We start from the raw sequence: 19,356 nt of genomic DNA on the forward strand, positions 1-19,356 counted from the left end.
ATTGTATGTAGCCATAATCCATTCCTTTGTATTGTTGAGGATATTGTACATACCATGGTTTATTTATCCATTTCCTTTTTGATGGACAAATTTGGGTTGTTGACAGTTTTTATCTATTACAAATAATGAATATTATTTTACAAATCTTTGGACCTGTGCTTTCTTTACTCTCAGTAGATATCTAAAAATGGAGTGTCTGGATCATATGGGAAGTGTTTGGAAGTTTTTAAGATACTGCCAGACTGTTTCCCAAAGTGGTGTTACCATTTTCTATCCCCACCAGCAGTGTATGAGCGTTCCAGGGATAAAGCTCATTTGGTCGTGATATATTATCCTTCCACTTTCTTGGATTTAATTGCTAAAATTTTGTTTCAAAGTTTTACATTTGCATTCATGAGGAATATTTGTCTGTCTGTAATTTTATGTAATGTCTTTTTCTGGTTTTGCTCTGAGTAATGTTGGCCTTTTAGAAGAATGGGGAAATGTTCTTTCCTTTTTTGTTTCTTGGAAAGATTTTGTGTAGACTTGGTATTATTTTTTCCTTAAATGTTTTATGAAAATTCACCAGTAAAGCTGTCTACTCTTGGAATTTTCTTTGTGGAAGCATCTGTCTGTACAAATTCTATTTGCTTCATAGCTATTTGATGATTTAGGTTATATATTTCTTCTTAAGTGAGTTTTGGTGTTTTACATCTTTTAGGGAATTTGTCAATATAAAGGGTCAAACTTAAAAGCAAAAAGTTACTCTTAAGAATCTCTAATTACTCTTTTAAAATGTATCGAATCTATAGTGAGGTTACCTTTTCCATTCCTAATATTGGTATTTATACTTTCTTTATTGTACAGGTTAGACTGCCCAGAGGTTTATTAACTTTACTGATCTCAAAGCCAATTTTCATTGATTCTCTCTTGTTTTCTGCTTTCTATTTTATTGATTTCACTTTGATCTTTTTATTTCCTTTCTTCTGTTTGCTTTTGATTCAATTTCCTCATTTCTTAGCTTCTTAAGGTAAAAGCTGAGACCATTAATTTGAGACCTCTTTAATTTCTAATATGGGCATATTGCATTATAAATTTTCCTCTAAAATCTGCTTTAGTGGTATCTCACAAATTCTGTTGTATTTTCATTTTCACTCAGTTCAAAATAACTAATTTCCCTTTTGATTTCTTCTTTGCCCCCTTGGCTACTTAGTTTCCACATATTTGAGGATATGTCTAGTAGTCTATTATTAATTTTTATTTTAATTCCATTGCGGTCAGAGCACATACCTTATATGACTTTAGTCTTTTAGCAATGATTGAGACTTGTTTTATGGCCCAGAATATTGCCTATTTTGGTAAATGTTCCATGTGTACTTGAAAATAATGTGCAGTCTGCTGTTGTTGGCTGGAATGTTCTATAAATGTCGATCATGTAAGGTTGGTTCACAGAGTTATTCAAGTGCACTGTATCCTTGCTGCTTTTCTGCCTATTTGTTCCCTCAGTTATTGAGAGGAGAATTGAAATTTCATATTATAGTGGTGGATTTATTTATAGTTCTGTCAGTTTTTACATCATGTATTTTCAGTCTGTCTTATTGGAGATTTAAACATTTAGGGGTTTTATGCCATTTTGATTAGAGATATTTTGATTATGAAGTGACCTTCTTTATCCTTGGTGACATTCTTTATTCTGAGATGTACGTTTGTCTGATACTAATATAGCAATTCTACTTTTCTTTTGACTAGTGTTAGCATGGTGTATCTTTTTTCTTTAATTTATTTGTGTCTTTATATTTAAAGCACATTGCTTAAATGCAGCATAGAATTTGGTCCTACTTCTTATCCAAATTGTCAATCTCTGCCTTTCAGTTGGAATGTTCAGACCATTTCCATTACTGTTGTCACTGATACAGTTTTAAAGTCTCTCACCTTTCTATTTGTTTTCTATTTTTCCAACTGTTGTTTCTTACTTTTTTACTTTTCCTTCCTTTTAAAAAATTGGTTGAGTATTTTTTATGACTGTTTTTCTCCCTTTTCATCTTATTAGCTATAATTCTTTATTTTGTGAAGATAGTAACTGCATTAAGGATTATAGTTTGCATTTTTATCACGGTTTACCTTTACATAATACTGTGTGGCTTCATGTGTAGAATAAAACTCTTACAATCATATACTTACATTTCTTCACTCTTGGGATTTATGTTATTATTACTTTACTTATTAATGTCTTATAAACAAAAATATAAAAATATAACATGTTATAGCAAAAATTTTTGTTTTTGTTTAGTTAGTTATCTTTTAAGGAGATTCAAATAATAAAATAAATCTTAACTACCACTGCAGTTATCATTTCTGGTACTTTTCATTCTTTAAGGTAGATCAAGAGTTGGCAGTCTTTTTCTATAAAAGGTCCAATGGCAAATAGTTTAGGCTTTTAGGCCATAACTTTATTTACAAAAACAGGTGGAAGGCCTCCAAAGTTTGCCAAGCTCTGGTGCAGTTTCATATTTCCATCTGGTGTCATTTTCCTGCTCCCTGAAGGACTTCCTTCCTTTAATATGTATGTGTGTGCTCTCTCATGAGCACATGAGCCTGCTGGTGATGGGTTCTTATAGCTCTTGTATGTTTGAGTCTTCATCTTTATCTTTATCTTTCTGTTGTTGCTAAAAGATACTTTTAAAAGCTGACTATAGAATGCTACATCGATAGTTTTTTTTTCTTTTTCAGTACTTTAAGGCTATTATTCTATCTTTTTTCTTGCATTTTGTTTTTGACAAGAAATCTGTCATCCTTGTCTTTTCTTTCTTTCTTTCTTCCTTTTTCTTTTCTTCCTTTCTTTTTCTTTCTTTCTTTCTCTCTCTTTCTTCCTCTTTCTTTCTTTCTTTCTTTCTTTTTCTTTCTTTCTTTCTTTCTCTCTTTCTCTCTTTCTCTCTTTCTCTCTTTCTTTCTTTCTTTCTTTCTTTCTTTCTTTCTTTCTTTCTTTCTTTCTTTCTTTCTTTCTTTCTTTCTTTCTTTCTTTTTCTTTCTTTTTCTTTTCTTTCTTTTCTTGCTGCTTTTGGGATTTATCACTGGTTTTGAGCACTTGGGTTATGATGTGCCCTGGCATAGTGTTCTTCATGTTTCTTGTGCTTGGAGTTTGCCTTTTAAATTGCTGTGGTTATAGTGTTCATCAGTTTGGAAAATGTTCTACCATTAGTTAGCCAAATATTTTTTCTGACCCTCTCCCTTCCTTTGGAGACTTCAATTACACATATGTTAGATTATTTGAAGCTTTTACAAAACTCATGGATGCACTTTTAATTTTTTGGATTCTGAAAATATTCTTTCATGTGCAGTAGACTTGGAATTTCTTTTTTTGTAATCCAGTCTTCAGTCTTAAATTCAAAACCCAAAGAACTGGAAATTTGTATGAAAGATTTTCTCTTTATACTTTCAGATAAGAAGCATTATTTTAAAGGTTACCTAGGGAGATAAAGTAGATAGTATTTTTAAAGTATTTCATGGCTGGAGAACTTTTAGAAGACAAAAATGCCAGAAGCTGTCTGGACATTAGTATGAGAGTTTTACACTGGAGAATCATTAATTTGTTGTCTTTCTACAATTTAGGCAGTCACTGAGGAGAGTATTGCCTTTTTGCAGAAGAGAGTGGTAGAACTAGAGAATGAAAAGGGAGCCTTGCTCCTTAATTCTATAGAGCTGGAGGAGCTGAAAGCTGAGAATGGTACGTATAAATGAAAACCATAATTCTCTGTCTTCTGAACCCACACGTGCCTCTACTTTTATCACTATACATGTATAACATGTAGATTGTCTGATTCTATGATAGTAAAGATCTTAGCAGGGCTGGTAGTTGCTGAAGATAGGAGTAATATACATGAAACAATTTGAGCACAATATCAAGGTTTACATAAGTATAACATTTTGCAGTATGAGCTACAAATGCTGCAGGATATCTGTGTTATATTCACTTTGGAGTAGTCAAAAATCTTCTCAAAAGTGAGTCTTGAATAATGGACTTTAATAAAATGATAAATTCCTAAACAGGCCAAATGAAGAGAGAAAGGACTTTCCTAGTAATAAATTTGTGGGATGAAGTAACAGAGATCAGTATAAATAAAGGTAGAAACCATTTTGGTTTTTGCTCATGCTGTATACTGCTTGAAACCTTATCCCTTTCCTTTTGGCTGGCTAATTCTTACTCATCTTTCAGGTCTCAACTAGGGTATTGTCTTTTTCAGGAAATCGACCCTCATCCCCCAACTTGGGTTAAATGCATTTTGGGGCTTCTGAAACATCCTTGCATTCTTTTAACATTGTATTAAGATCATCTGTTTATATGTTTATATTTTATTCTTTAAGCTCTTCAGAGATAAAATATAAGCTCTTCAAAGGCAGGGGCCATTTTTTTTTCCATCTTTGCTTCACCCTTTACCAAGAACTAGAATAATAGCTGGCAAATGAGTGGTTGCTGGATAAAGTTTTGTTGGATTGAACTAAATTTAGCACTTTATTCTATTGGACTGTGGGTGAACAGTTAATAAGAATGAAGATATACCTCCTTCCACTTATCACCTGCTTCACAATGACCTTATGGTTTTAGTAACAGGTAGTTAATAACACTTTACTGATCTATTTTATCCTGGAGTAACTGACTAATATGCTTTATCTTTAAGAGTGAGAACGAATACCAAGTAAAGTTTGTACGATTTCCTAAACTTTACAGCCAATATTTCCAACCTAACCATTTTATGACAGTTCTACTTAGCTATAAACTAGGGATTATATACCTTTTTTAGTCTAGTCCCACCATTGCTAATAAAGAACACCACAAATTCAGCTCATTATTCAACCCACTCAAACCACTTCTTTCAGACCTCATCCGTGGTGCTTATTTTGTAGTTTTGCAAGCAGTCCCTCTCACTTTCATGTGGCTCTTACGGTTTTGAGGTCACATGTGTCCCATTCTCTTGGCTCTTTCCTGCAGGGATCCCTGGCCTTAAGGTTTTCTGTATTTGTGTTCGTGTCTAGTCTCATAGGTTACCTTTGCTTTAGGAGTCTTTGTATTAAACTCACCTTTTTGCACTTCCATTTCTACCACTGTGCCCTTCCTCAAATAATCTTGTGAAATGTGTAAACACATTATATATAGTCTTAAATTCATTCATTCATTCTTTCGGCAAATATCTATGGTGCCTTTCCTGTGAGCCAGGCAGTAATCTAGTTGCTGAGGATACTGCTCTGAACACGTTAGAGGGGAAGACAGGCCATAAACATGTATGTAAATAAGAAAAGTTCAGAGAGTGATTCATATTAGGATAAAAATAAAACAGGTTCCTGCAAGTGTGCCTGGGGGAAGAAGAAAGCGGCAGTAGCGTGATCAGGGTTGGCCTCTCTGAGCACTTAATGATGAAAAGGGGACAACCACGCAAAAAGAGGCTGAGCAAAGAGTGTTCCAAGTAGAGAAGAACAGTACACATACCCTGAGGTATGAATACATATGATACGTTTGCAGGCAGAAGGAAGGCCAGTGTTCTTGGGATTAGAGTGAACAAAAAAGGGGCAGTGAGAGAAGAGAGATTGGAGAATAAGTGGACTCAAATCACATAGGTCATGTTAAGACATTTAGATGTAGCGTAAAACATGCTTTTTTTTTCTTTCTTTAGTATATTTGTTTTAGCTTCTCAGAAAGCGTACAGACCTCTTGGAGGCTTATTAATACTTAACGTTTTTGATCCTCCAAGGTGCTACTACCCTTTTTAGATACACACCCTGTAATAGAACACGAGTTTGAACTCAGAAGATTGGATTATGTTCCCAGGTCTCTGAACTAGCTGTAGGTCATGTCATTTCTTTGTTTCCTCATATGGTCATTGAGGAGATTGGATAGCTCCCTTCTAGTGCTAAAATTTGATGTCCTTATAAACATATGAAAAGAACATTGAAGAAATTTTAAATGCTGTATTAATGTGTGATGTATACTATGAACACAGAAAGGTTGTAGATAAATTAAAGCAGATTTATTGTCCTAGAAGTCCCAAATTCTGCCACAGAAATAGCTGCTTCTTATCACACATTCTGGCATTTTTTTCCTTTAAAGCCTTCCATTATTTTTTGTACTTCACTAAGGTTAATTATTAACACCTTGTCCCATTCTATCTTATATCTCATCTTCTCATCTTCTTTGCCACTTCTTTATTTTAATATAATAAGTGTTTCATCTCCTCCAAACTATTTTGTCTAGTTCTTTCTTCTTGGTTATTTCATGCATCTCAAATAGTCTCATACATAATCATACCTTTGTTTTTTTCAAATATTCTACATTTTTCTTCTAAGGATATTGATTTTGTGACTTTCAGAAAAATTGCCCTCTCAGATTACTTTCCTGGAGGCTCAGAAGAGAGCTGGAGAAGCATATAGAGAAGTCAGTGAGGTAAGTGATGCATTCTTGAAATGATCAGAATATGGTAGATCAAGGGGAAGTAGTTTCAAACCTAAACATTTCTGCAGTTTTCTGATGTTGACAGAGAATCGCATTATCTAGAAAGTGAGATTTAACAGAGTCATAATGGTTATTTCTTCTCATTTGTTTCTGACTATTTGGAATTTTTTATTTGTCCTAAACTAACACAAGTACAGTAGCACTTATTTGAGATTTGATAACCCATTTTTCATACTGGGTTATCATTTATCTCTACTTCTTTGCCCGTTTCAGAAAAATTTCTCGGTGAAGAGATTAGATAAAATCTCTATTCTCCACCTACCCCAGGCCTCCCCAGTTGGTACAGTTTCACTTTGGATTATATTGAAAAGGGTATCTTCAGAGAGTGGTGTTTTTTATTTTATAACCTAAAAATTACTACAAGAAATGTGTGGTTGCTCAATATTCTGTTGATTCAAGATTATTATTAGCTGTTTTGTGTTTACTTGTTCTTCCAATCAGGAAGTCAGTGATAGACTCATAAATGGCCTTGAGGAATAACGTAACTTCTTAACAAAAGTATCTGCTTGCTTATTGCATTAGAGTTCTCCAGAGAAATGGAACTAATAGGAAGTATATATAGAGAAATTTATTTTAAGGAATTGGCTCATGCAATTGTGGAAGCTGGCTAATCCAAAATTGCAAAGTGGAGACCTAGGAAGGAGTTGCAGTTTGAGCTTAAAGGTAGTCTGCAGGCAGAATTTCCTCTTTTTGGTGGATGACAGGCCTGTTTTGGCTTCTAGCCTTCAACTGATTAGATAAGGCCCACCCACATTATGGAAAGCAATGTACTTTACTCCATCTGCTGATTCAAATCTTAATCTCATCTCAAAATACCTTTTCAGAAACATCTGGAATAATGTTTGACCAAGTATCTGAGTACTGGTGGGTAGCTAAGTTTACACATAAAATTAACCACCACTCTTATATTCAGTACTTTTTCATGGGGCTGCTGCTGCTCTGTTCATAAAATTGTCAAAAGGAAACTAAATTTTGAAAATTATAGCATTATATGGTTATTGACAAAAATCATATGGTTATTGACAAATTATGAATCTTGTTTGGCCAAGGAGGTGCTTAATGTTTTAAGATGCTTAGCAGTAGTGTCTAGTGAAAACAAGATAGCTCAAAAAAGAACAGATAAGAAAGATGGGGACTTGTTAAAAACAAGAAAAACAAAACAGCCAGAAGGGAGAACAAATAAACAGGAAGCAATGAAGAAAAAAAAAAACCCCACAGAAATTGCAGAAGGTGGAGTGACTAAGAGAATCCCTTGGGATAAAAGAGAGTGAGTAGAAAAGGTCCACGGAAAGTGTAAGCCCAGCCAAAAGGAGAAGATAGCACTAGAAGAAAAAGTAATTAGAGTGTCTGAAAAGAGCAAAGTTCTCTGCCCTCTCATTATGGGATAAGGTTGGTTTTTTTCTTTTAATTTAAAACTCAAGCCAAACTCTGTAGATAGCATAGGGAGCAGCTAAGGATGAGACTAAGGGAAGGAAGAGAGTGAGTAAAGTGAAAATGACAGTAAAGAGGAAGTAAGAATACTTTGGGTATGAGAGAACAGAGAAGGAACTAGTTACATTGAAGTCTTCTGGCAGAAGAGATGCCTTAACTATATCAGATTTTTAATATATGTAGGGATGGATAAATAGGAACATGACATGAAGAAATTATAAGGAACTTTTCCTCTGCTAAATAAATACTGTGTCCAGTTTTGGCTTTAGAAATTTGAGAGAGTGAGAAATGCAGAGAGCGAAGAATTTTTAATGATTAAATATAATGCTTATGGAAAATGATCAGATAATTTTTCATAAAATGATGCATAATTCTAAAATACTGAATTTTTTGAGGGAGAGATATTTAGGTTTTTATTATTTTATTAATTTAATTTAATTTATTTATATGGAGGTACTGAGGATTGAACCCAGGACCTCACACATGCTAAGCATGCCCTCTACCACTGAGTTATATCCTCCCCCTGCTAAAATAGTGAATTTTTTTCTTCACTCAGTGGCTGAGAATGATATCAAGATAATAGCTGACAGTCACTGAATACTTACTATGTGCCAGCATCTGCTAGTAAATGGCTGAGTGAAGGTGTGAACTCAGGCAGCTGGGCTGTAGAGCTTTGCTCTTGGCTACTACATTATTTGACAATCCCTGGGGAATTTTTCCTCATATCAAGTTGGAATTTTTTTCTGGGGAAAGAAAAAGGTGCTATTGGCAAAGACGGAGATTTTATTGTGTACACCGTCCCCACACTCATTTAATAAAACACTAATTAAATTTACCATGAGATTCACTGATTTTGTTTCCCACGAAAACAATTATAGAAACAATTTATATGAATTGAGCAGTCTAACACAGTAATTTTTGTAATAATAACTTGGTTAATATTTTGTCGAACAGGTCCATAATATCATACCCAAGTCCCAGCAGAACTCCCTTTTGATGATTTTATCCTGATAATTTATCTCAAGCTGCTTGTTTGATCATTTACTTGTCTGTTAATGGCTGTCTTATCTAATATTTCCTACTCCAATAGATAGTTTAGGAAAAGGAATCCCATGACTTCCTCCTTGGTATGGGAATGAAACAAAAATTAAATTTGCTGCTTCCCTTTTTATTTTTAAGAAGTTCTTAGGAGAAACAAAGAGGAATTTTAATCTGAAGAAAAAGTTTCCCAAGTGAAGAATATTTAGAAAATGAGTCTCAGGTTTCTTTAAGTCTTATGAATGTGACTTGAGCTCATTGCAGAATTAACAAGATACCCTCAGAGGTCTAATTTGAGAGATGAAAACGGATTTTAAAAGTATTTAGCAATTTTATGGTAAGAAGGTTTGGACTGAAAAGTTTCAGGTTTTGGAAAATGCAGTTTTCAGTTAGGCTATTTCTTATAAAACATTTGATTGAGGCTTCTTCTTTCTTTTTTTAAAAACAGATCAGCGTGGTTGATACTACTGGGCTCAACAAGAGTAGCTGTTCCACTGAGGAAAGTGGACAAGATGTCCTAGAGAACACATTTTCTCAGAAGCATAAAGAATTATCCATTTTATTGTTGGAAATGAAAGAAGCTCAAGAGGAGATTGCATTTCTTAAGTTGCAGCTTCAAGGCAAAAGGGCAGAGGGTGACCCTGAGGTCCTTGATCAGAAAGAAACGAAACAGATAGAGTGTGAAGGAATACCTCCAGTTGAAATGACAGTATTGCTTGAAGATACAGGGCAACCATTACCCCCAGTGCCAGATGAAGAGAGCAGTCTTCCAACAACTGAAAAAGAAGAGCAGATGAGCACCAAACAGCAACACAGAGCATCTGAGGAAATACCTTTAAATGATGCTGGAATGGAATTAAAATCAGCAAAGCAGGATGATGAGGATAAACCCCCTTCTGCCATACAAGATGTTTGTCAGTGTCACCAGGATGAACTGGAAAGGCTAAAAGGTCAAATTTTGGAGCTTGAGATAAGCTTTCATAAAGCAGAAGAAATCTATGAGAAAAATTTAGATGAAAAAGCCAAGGAAATAGACAACCTAACCCAGATGATTGAAGAGTTTAAGAAAAATGCTGAAAACACCAATAGTGCACTCACTGCTTTGTCTGAAGAAAGAGACCAGCTCCTTTCTCAGGTGAAGGAACTTAGTGTGGTAACAGAACTCAGGGCTCAGGTACAGCAACTGGAAGTGAACCTTGCAGAAGCGGAAAGGCAAAGAAGACTTGACTATGAGAGTCAGACTGCTCATAACAGCTTGCTTACTGAACAGATCCACAGTCTCAGCATAGAAGCTAAATCTAAAGATGTGAAGATTGAAGTTTTACAGAACGAACTGGATGATGTGCAGGTTCAGTTTTCTGAGCAGAGTACTTTGATCAAAAGCCTGCAAAGCCAGCTGCAGAAGAAGGAAAGGGAAGTGCTTGATGGAGCAGAACGTGTGAGGGATGTCTCAACTAAGATGGAAGAACTGTCACAGGCTCTTTCACAGAGGGAACTTGAAATAGCAAAACTGGATCAACTCTTACTAGAGAAGAAGAAAGATGTAGAAACCCTCCAGCAAGCTATCGAGGAGAAGGATCAGCAAGTGACAGAAATCAGCTTTAGTATGACAGAGAAGATGGTCCAGCTTAATGAAGAGAAGTTTTCTCTTGGGGTTGAAATTAAAACCCTTAAAGAACAGCTGAATTTATTATCCAGAGCTGAAGAGGCCAAAAAAGAGCAGGTGGAAGAAGATAAAGAAATTGTTTCTGGCATCAAACAGAATTATGATGAGTTGAGTCCAGCAGGGCTAATAAGTAAAGAAGAACTTCAGTGTGAATTAGACCTTGTAAAGAAAGAAAGCGAGCAGAGAAAGAGAAAACTCCAGGCAGCTCTTATTAACAGAAAGGAACTTCTACAGCGAGTCAGCAAATTAGAGGAGGAATTGGCCAAAGTGAAAGATGAACCCAGGAAAGAGATTCCCCTCCATGAGAGTGAGAGGAAGGAAATGGAGGAAGATAAAGAAAGCAAAGAAGACTTAGAAAAATGTGTGACTTCTCACTGCCAAGAAATGGAAATGTCTTTGAAACAGACAATATCTGAGAAGGAAGTGGAACTAGAGCGTGTAAGGAAGGATTTGGAGGAAAAGGCAGCAGCTGAAGAACAGTTACAGGCTGTGGTCAAACAGATGAATCAGAACTTGCAAGAGAAGACAAACCAAATAGATTTGCTCCAAGCAGAAATCATTGAAAACCAAGCAGTTATCCGAAAGTTAACCACAGATACTAAGGATGCAGGTGATGGTGACTCGGCAGCACCTATAAAAGAAGCAGTGGCCATCAGTCCACATGGTTCAGGTAGTGGTGAACACTGGAAACCAGAACTGGAAGGAAAAATATTAGACCTTGAAAAAGAAAAGGAACAACTTCAAAAGAAGCTACAGGAAGTATTAACCTCTCGCAAGGTGATTCTAAAAAAGGCACAGGAGAAAGAAAGACATCTGAGGGAGGAGCTAAAGCAACAGAAAGATGAATATAATCGCTTGCAAGAACAGTTTGATGAGCAAAGCAAGGAAAATGAGAACATTGGGGACCAACTAAGGCAACTCCAGAGTCAAGTAAAGGAGTCTATGGACAGAAAATTCCCAGGCAGTGGCCAGCAGGAACCAGGCTCTCCTACCCAAGGTTTCGAAGAACCTTTATCCAAAGCTACAGAGCAGCAGCCTGCTCACCCTTTTTCAGAGTCTGACTTGTGCCCAGACTGGCCCTCCCATTTTGGAGATACAAGTGCTCTGCAGGGCAACGCGGCTATTGCCGAAATTAAGACCCAGCTGGAAGAAACAGAGGCTGAGAAAGAACAGTTAGAATTGAAACTCAGCTCTATGACAAGTGAGCTGACTGAAAAATCAGAAGAGGTGTTTCAGTTACAAGAGCAGATAAATAAACAGGATTTAGAAATCCAGAGTCTCAAGACAGCGTCCCATGAAGCCGAAGCCCATGCAGAAAGCCTAAGGCAGAAACTAGAAAGCAGTCAACTAGAAATTGCTGGACTGGAACATTTAAGAGAATTACAGCCTGAACTGGACGAACTGCGAAAACTCATAAGCAAAAAGGAAGAAGAAGTTACATACCTTTCTGGACAGCTGAGCGAGAAAGCAGCAGCCCTTACTAAAGTACAGACAGAGAGAACAGAGCAAGAGGATTTAATGAAAGCTCTGCACACACAGCTGGAAATGCAAGCCAAAGAACATGATGAGAAGATAAAGCATTTACAGGTGGAGCTCTGCGAAATGAAGCAAAAACCAGAAGAGATTGAAGAAGAAAGTAAAGCAAAGCAACAAATACAGAGGAAATTGCAAGCTGCTCTTATTTCTCGAAAAGAAGCACTAAAAGAAAACAAAAGCCTCCAGGAGGAGTTGTCTTTGGCCAGAAATACCATTGAACATCTCACTAAGTCTCTGGCAGATGTGGAAAACCAAGTTTCTGCTCAAAATAAAGAAAAGGATATATTCTTAGGAAAGTTAGCTCTTCTTCAGGAGGAAAGAGACAAACTCATTACAGAAGTGGACAGATCTTTAATGGAAAATCAAAGTCTGAATGGTTCCTGTGAAAGTCTGAAATTAGTTCTAGAGGGTCTTACTCGAGACAAGGAAAATTTGGTGAAGGAACTTGAATCTTTGAAGTGTTCTAAGATTGCAGAAAACACTGAGTGGCAAGAGAAACACAAAGAGTTACAGAAAGAATATGAAATTCTTCTGCAGTCCTATGAGAATGTTAGTAACGAGGCGGAAAGGATTCAGCATGTGGTGGAAACAGTGAGACAAGAGAAGCAAGAACTGTATGGCAAGTTAAGAAGCACAGAAGCAAACAAGAAAGAGACAGAAAAGCAGTTGCAGGAAGCTGAACAGGAAATGGAGGAGATGAAAGAAAAGATGAGAAAGTTTGCTAAATCTAAACAGCAGAAAATCCTAGAGTTGGAAGAAGAGAATGACCGGCTTAGAGCAGAGGTGAACCCTGCAGGAGGTACATCTAAAGATAGTATGGAAGCACTTCTTTCTTCCAATTCTAACCTGAAGGAGGAACTAGAAAGGGTCAAAACAGAGTATAAAACTCTTTCTAAGGAGTTTGAGGCTTTAACAACTGAGAAGGACTCTTTAATTGACGAGGTTCAAGATTTAAAACATCAGATAGAAGGTATTGTGTCCCAAAAAGCTAGCCTAGAGGCCACCAAGAAACATGATAACCAAATGGACGTCACTGAAGAGGTAACCCGATCTGCTCCAGGTGAGGCTAGTAAGCAAGACTCTACAAGTATGAGCACAAGGCCTGAAAATTCAGAATCCGTTCTGTCAGAGAACAGTGCCAGGCTTGATATACGTGAGAATGTCAGCTTACATGATGAAATTAATAACTACTTACAGCAGATTGATCAGCTCAAAGAAAGAATTGCTGAATTAGAGGAGGAGAAGCAGAAAGACAGGGAATTTAGCCAAACTTTAGAAAATGAGAGAGATGCTTTATTGAGTCAGAAAGCAGCAAAGGATGATGAATTAAAAATGCTTCAGGAAGAAGTAAACAAAATGAGCCTGTTAAATGAGCAAATCCAAGAAGAACTTGCCAGAGTTACCAAGCTAAAGCAGACAGCAGAAGAAGAGAAAGATGATTTGGAAGAAAGGCTTATGAATCAATTAGCAGAACTTAATGGAAGCATTGGGAATTATTATCAGGATGTTACAGATGCCCAAATAAAAAATGAGCTTCTAGAATCTGAAATGCAGAACCTTAAAAAGTGTGTGAGTGAATTGGAAGAAGAAAAGCAGCAGTTAGTCAAGGAGAAAACTAAGGTGGAATCAGAAATACGAAAGGAATATATGGAGAAAATACAAGGTGCTCAGAAAGGGCCTGGCAATAAGAGCCATGCAAAGGAACTTCAGGAGCTGTTAAAGGAAAAACAGCAAGAGGTAAAGCAGCTGCAGAAGGATTGCATCAGGTACCAAGAGAAAATAAGTGCTCTGGAGAGAACTGTTAAGGCCCTAGAATTTGTTCAGATTGAGTCCCAAAAAGATTTAGAAATAACCAAAGAAAACCTGGCTCAAGCCAATGAGCAGCGCAAGAAGGCAGAAACAGAATTAGCTAGCTTCAAAGTACTGCTCGATGATACTCAAAGTGAAGCAGCAAGGGTCCTAGCAGACAATCTCAAGTTGAAAAAGGAGCTTCAGTCAAACAAAGAATCAGTTAAAAGCCAAATGAAACAAAAAGATGAAGATCTTGAGCGGAGACTGGAGCAGGTAGAAGAGAAACACCTGAAAGAAAAGAAGAATATGCAAGAGAAACTGGATGCTTTGCGTAGAGAAAAAGTCCACTTAGAAGAGACATTTGGAGAGATTCAGTTTACTTTGAACAAGAAAGACAGGGAAGTTAAGCAACTTCAGGAAAACTTGGATAGTACTGTGGCCCAGCTTGCAGCTTTCACTAAGAGCATGTCTTCCCTCCAGGATGATCGGGACAGGGTGATAGATGAAGCCAAGAAATGGGAGAGGAAGTTCAGTGATGCTATTCAAACCAAAGAAGAAGAAATTCGACTTAAAGAGGAGAATTGCAGTGTTCTAAAGGATCAGCTTAGACAGATGTCCATCCACATGGAGGAATTGAAAATCAACATTTCTAGGTAAATGAAACTTACTGTTTACACTTCGAAAGTAATTGAAGGCAAAAGAAGTCTCTAAACTATTTCTGTTCCCTTTAGTATTATGGAACTAATTTTGGTTTAAATTTCCCTGGAAGATACATTCTCTCTCACTTCTGACTCTCCCCCCGCCCCATTTTTTGGAGGGGGCTGCAAATTACTTTTTGTTACAACTTGTACTAAGATGAAAAATTCACATCTGCTTCTCTTCCCATCTTTCTATTTAGAAATCTCTTAGATTTCTCCCTTTCTTCTCATTTCCATTTCCATTATCCATGTCGGAATGTTTTACGATGGTACAAATGATTGTACTCCCCAAATTATTGCCTTAGCCTCTGAAATGATTGCCACTTTTTTCTTCCCCACATTCCACATCAATTCATACTGCATATACCTGCTAGAGGTATTTTCCTCAAACTCCAATTTTACATCACTTTTCAAACTTGAGAACTGACAATGTCCCCCACACTTTGCATTCTTTCATTTTTATTAGAATCCTTCTGCTCTGAGAGAGTTTTCCTCATTGTCTCTCATACCAAGATTATTCTTTTAATAGGCCAGACAATATCTTGTGTAAAGCAAAGTAAACCCAAATTTGGGACACTTTTCAGAGTGTCCCAAGCTTTGTCACTAAATTAGCAAGATACTTTGGAGTTTATGATTTAAATATGTGAATTCTTAGGTGCAATATGCCTTTAATACAAAGCATTCAGTAGAACTAATATCTCTATTAAAAAGACGAACACCTTCAATTATGAATATTTGTTCATTGGCAGATCTGAGTACGTGTTGTAGTATGTGTTCTTTAGACAACAAGTACTTTTCCCTTGAAATCTGTAATTAATGACCTGTTTTTCCAGGCTTGAACATGACAAACAGACTTGGGAATCCAAAGCCCAGACAGAGGTCCAGCTTCAACAGAAGGTCTGTGATACTCTGCAGGGGGAAAACAAAGAACTTTTGTCCCAGCTAGAAGAGACTCGACATCTATACCATAGTTCTCAGGATGAATTAGCTAAGTTGGAATCTGAACTTAAGATTCTCAGAGACCAGTCGACTGATTTAAATAACTCTTTAGAAAACTATAAGGAAAATAAAGAAAATTTGGAAGGGATCATAAAGCAGCAAGAGGCTGATATCCAAAATTGTAAGTTCAGTTATGAACAGCTAGAGACTGATCTTCAGGCCTCCAAACAACTGATCAGTAGGCTGCATGAAGAAATAAACATGAAAGAGCAGAAGATTATAAGCCTGCTTTCTGCCAAGGAGCAGGCAATCCAAGTAGCTGTTGCTGAACTACATCAACAGCATGATAAAGAAATTAAAGAGTTAGAAAATCTGCTGTCTCAGGAGGAAGAGGAGAATACTGTCTTAGAAGAGGAGAACAAAAAAGCTGTTGACAAAACCAATCAGCTTATGGAAACATTGAAAAACATGAAAAAAGAGAACATGCAGCAGAAGGCTCAGTTGAGTTCCTTTGTTAAGTCCATGTCTTCTCTCCAGGATGACCGAGACCGCATAGTAGGTGACTACCAAAAGCTGGAAGAGCGACACCTCTCTGTGATCCTGGAGAAAGACCAACTCATCCAAGATGCTGCTACTGAGAATAATAGGCTTAAGGAAGAAATTCGAGGCTTAAGAAGTCATATGGATGATCTCAATTCTGAGAATGCCAAGCTAGATGCAGAACTGATCCAATACAGAGAGGACCTGAACCAAGTTATATCCAGAAAGGATTGTCAGCAAAAGCAGCTCCTTGAAGTTCAACTTCAGCAAACTAAGGAGCTGAAGAGTGAATATGCTAAATTAGAAGAAAAGCTCAAGGAGTCTGAAGAAGCAAAGGAGGATCTTCAGAGGTCCTCTCTTGTCCTACAGGAGGAGAAACAAGGTTTATCAAAAGAGATTGAGAACTTGAAAGGGTCTATATCCCAACTAAAGAAACAATTGACAGCCTTGCAAGAAGAAGGTACTTTAGGGATATTTCAGGCCCAATTGAAAGTTAAAGAAGAGGAGGTACAGAAGTTAACTACTACCCTTTCCTCCTCTCAGAAGAGAATTACAGAACTGGAAGAGGAACTGGTTCATGTTCAGAAGGACGCTGCCAAGAAGGTAGGTGAAATTGAAGATAAACTAAAGAAAGAATTAAAGCATCTCCATCATGATGCAGGGATAATGCGAAATGAAACTGAAACAGCAGAAGAGAGAGTGGCAGAGCTAGCAAGAGATCTGGTGGAGATGGAACAGAAATTACTCATGGTCACCAAAGAAAATAAAGATCTCACAGCACAAATCCAGTCTTTTGGAAGGTCTATGAGTTCCCTACAGAATAGTAGAGATCATGCCCATGAGGAGCTTGATGAACTGAGAAGGAAACACGACTCCAGTCTGAAGGAGTTGGCACAGCTGCGAGAAGCACAGGGCCTTTTAAACAGAGAGAGAGATGTTCTTGTTGCTAAAGCTACATTTCCAGTGAACTCCACCGAGGATAGCAGCTTGCCTCACCTTGAGAAACTTAACCAACAGCTTCTATCCAAAGATGAGCAGCTGCTTCACTTGTCCTCACAACTAGAAGATTCTTACAATCAAGTGCAGTCCTTTTCCAAGGCTATGGCCAGTCTGCAGAACGAGAGAGATCGCTTGTTGAATGAACTGGAGAAATTCCGCAAATCAGAGGAAGGGAAGCAGAGGTCTGCAGCCCAGCCTGCAACCAACCCAGCTGAAGTACAGAGTTTAAAAAAAGCTATGTCATCACTCCAAAATGACAGAGACCGGCTAGTAAGTGTCTAGTTTTCTCTTTCCAATCTTCGTTAGAGAGTTTTTGAACCTTTCTTTAAATTGATTTTCATTTTTATAGAAAAGGATAAACACATTTTTATACATATGATGTGGGCATATCCCATAGGTTTGATCTTGGAGAAACAGAAACATTGTTTAAATTACTTTAAATCTGCCACTGCTGTTTTAAAAAAATTACAGATTTCCTTTGCATAAAACCCTCCATTGGTTATAAAAGGAGATGGGGTAGGAGATAGAGAACTATTTTATATAATTTATATATGCATGTATAAGTGTGTGCAGAATTTGTAATAGTTTAATTGAATGAAAGTTTCAGGATCACTTAGTCCCTTCTTAGGGGACAGTTTAGCAAAATCTGGTAGAATTAAGGGTAAAGAAGACTCAGCTTATCTCGTATTTATGTATAACTCAGCCCTAATTTGTCAAAAAAAAAAGTATAAATGACTATAGTAAAGCTTTATTTGCAGATTGAACCATTTATCCACTTCCCTTTAATTACCCAACTTTTCTTCAATCTGAGAGAAGGATAAGGAGATTTTTCATGCTAAAATTGTGCTGCTTCTATTAGAATCCAGACTTTACTCCAGGTCTTTTTTTCCTGAAAATGTCCAGGTCATCAAGATTTAGAGGCAAAAGCTGAAACTATATACATGCACTCAGCCAGGTTGTCAGGGGATTCTACTTTGTGACGTTACTCTCTTCACTTTAATGACGATCTCTTAACTCTGTCAAGGGCATGTACTTAAGCCCAAATAGGAAATAAATTGAGCTTCAAAGTCTCGATTTTCTATTTTTAAATCTAGAATATGAAAATTCTAGTTTTGAGGATTAACCTTAAGGAATAAGATCATTTTTCCTAACTGTAAAATCTTATGCAAAATTTTCTTTTTCTTTGTAGATAATGTGTTCATTCATGTTAATTTAATTTAATATTGAATATTTATAGAGTCTTTTTCCTTTTATAATCTGAACAAAGTCCCCCATTTCAGCTGTGGTTTTGACATCAATGCAATGTAGGCATATTTGTTTATATTTTTAAAATAGTTTAAATTTAGCTAACTTTGTCCCAGGAGCTTAACCTTTTGTCATCACTTTCAGAATGCAAGTGCAAAAGACTTTTATCGGACAGTGTATACCTCGGAGCTCTAATTTATAGCACCCAGATGATGATTATCTTCTAAGTCAACCTCTTTTTCTTGAACTCTGTTAGGATAGATTCTGAGTTAGCTATGTTTCATTCAGTGAATTGCTTTACTATTCTTATCTATTGTAAACACTAGGGACTCAACTTTGTCTCTCAACTGCTGTTTTACATTTTTGTTTGCAGGATATTTATAAGCCAAGCCAGCATTTTATTTCTATATAAATCATAGTAATGTTCTTCTGTTCCCTAAGGCTCGTAATTTTATTTCATTTAATCCTGAAGGTCTGTCATTTCTTTATTTGCAATGTGCCTCAAATATTTCTTTTTTCTTTCCATCCTCAACATCTTAGGATAAGTTCCTAACACCTTACCCTTGTAATACTGCTGGTCCCAGTTTGTTACCCCTTCAATACATTGTATATAGCATTTCTGAATAGACTTTCTGAAATGACTTTAGTACTGCACTGTTCAATAACCTTTAAAAATTGTTCTAGCTGTAGAGTAGGTTTAGAATTGAAACCTCTTAGTCTGGTTTTTAAGACCCTTTAATTTGTATTTGCCTTTCTTTCCAGCCTTCCCTTTTACTGCTTTCCTCCTCATAGTCTTCATTTCAGCCAAACTGATCTACTTACTCTGCAGTAGTCATATCCAGTACTTCCTGCTTACCCACATTACTAATCTCTCAACCAAAATGTCCTTTCCATTTTCCTTTTTTGGGCAAATATTTCCCACTCTTCAAAGGTCGCCCCAGAGCAGAAATCCTCTGGTTACATTTCTGGGTCACTTGATTGTCCATTACCTT

At 36.7% G+C, this 19,356-nt stretch overlaps 1 protein-coding gene across 4 annotated transcripts in view; it reads left to right on the forward strand.

Annotated features, from left to right (window-relative positions):
- The window catches only part of GOLGB1 (golgin B1), a 72,517-nt gene that overhangs the window by 34,224 nt on the left and 18,937 nt on the right, over positions 1–19,356 (forward strand). For all 4 annotated transcript variants that reach the window (XM_015251715.3, XM_015251716.3, XM_015251720.3 and 1 more), the window contains 4 exons: positions 3,589–3,703; positions 6,339–6,412; positions 9,399–14,596; positions 15,475–17,389. In XM_015251715.3, coding sequence (XP_015107201.1) covers positions 3,589–3,703; positions 6,339–6,412; positions 9,399–14,596; positions 15,475–17,389 — 7,302 coding nt within the window. The remainder of the gene's footprint in view (positions 1–3,588; positions 3,704–6,338; positions 6,413–9,398; positions 14,597–15,474; positions 17,390–19,356) is intronic.

Source organism: Vicugna pacos, chromosome 1 (assembly GCF_048564905.1).
Source record: "Vicugna pacos chromosome 1, VicPac4, whole genome shotgun sequence".
In the NCBI taxonomy this organism is placed as follows: domain Eukaryota; kingdom Metazoa; phylum Chordata; class Mammalia; order Artiodactyla; family Camelidae; genus Vicugna; species Vicugna pacos.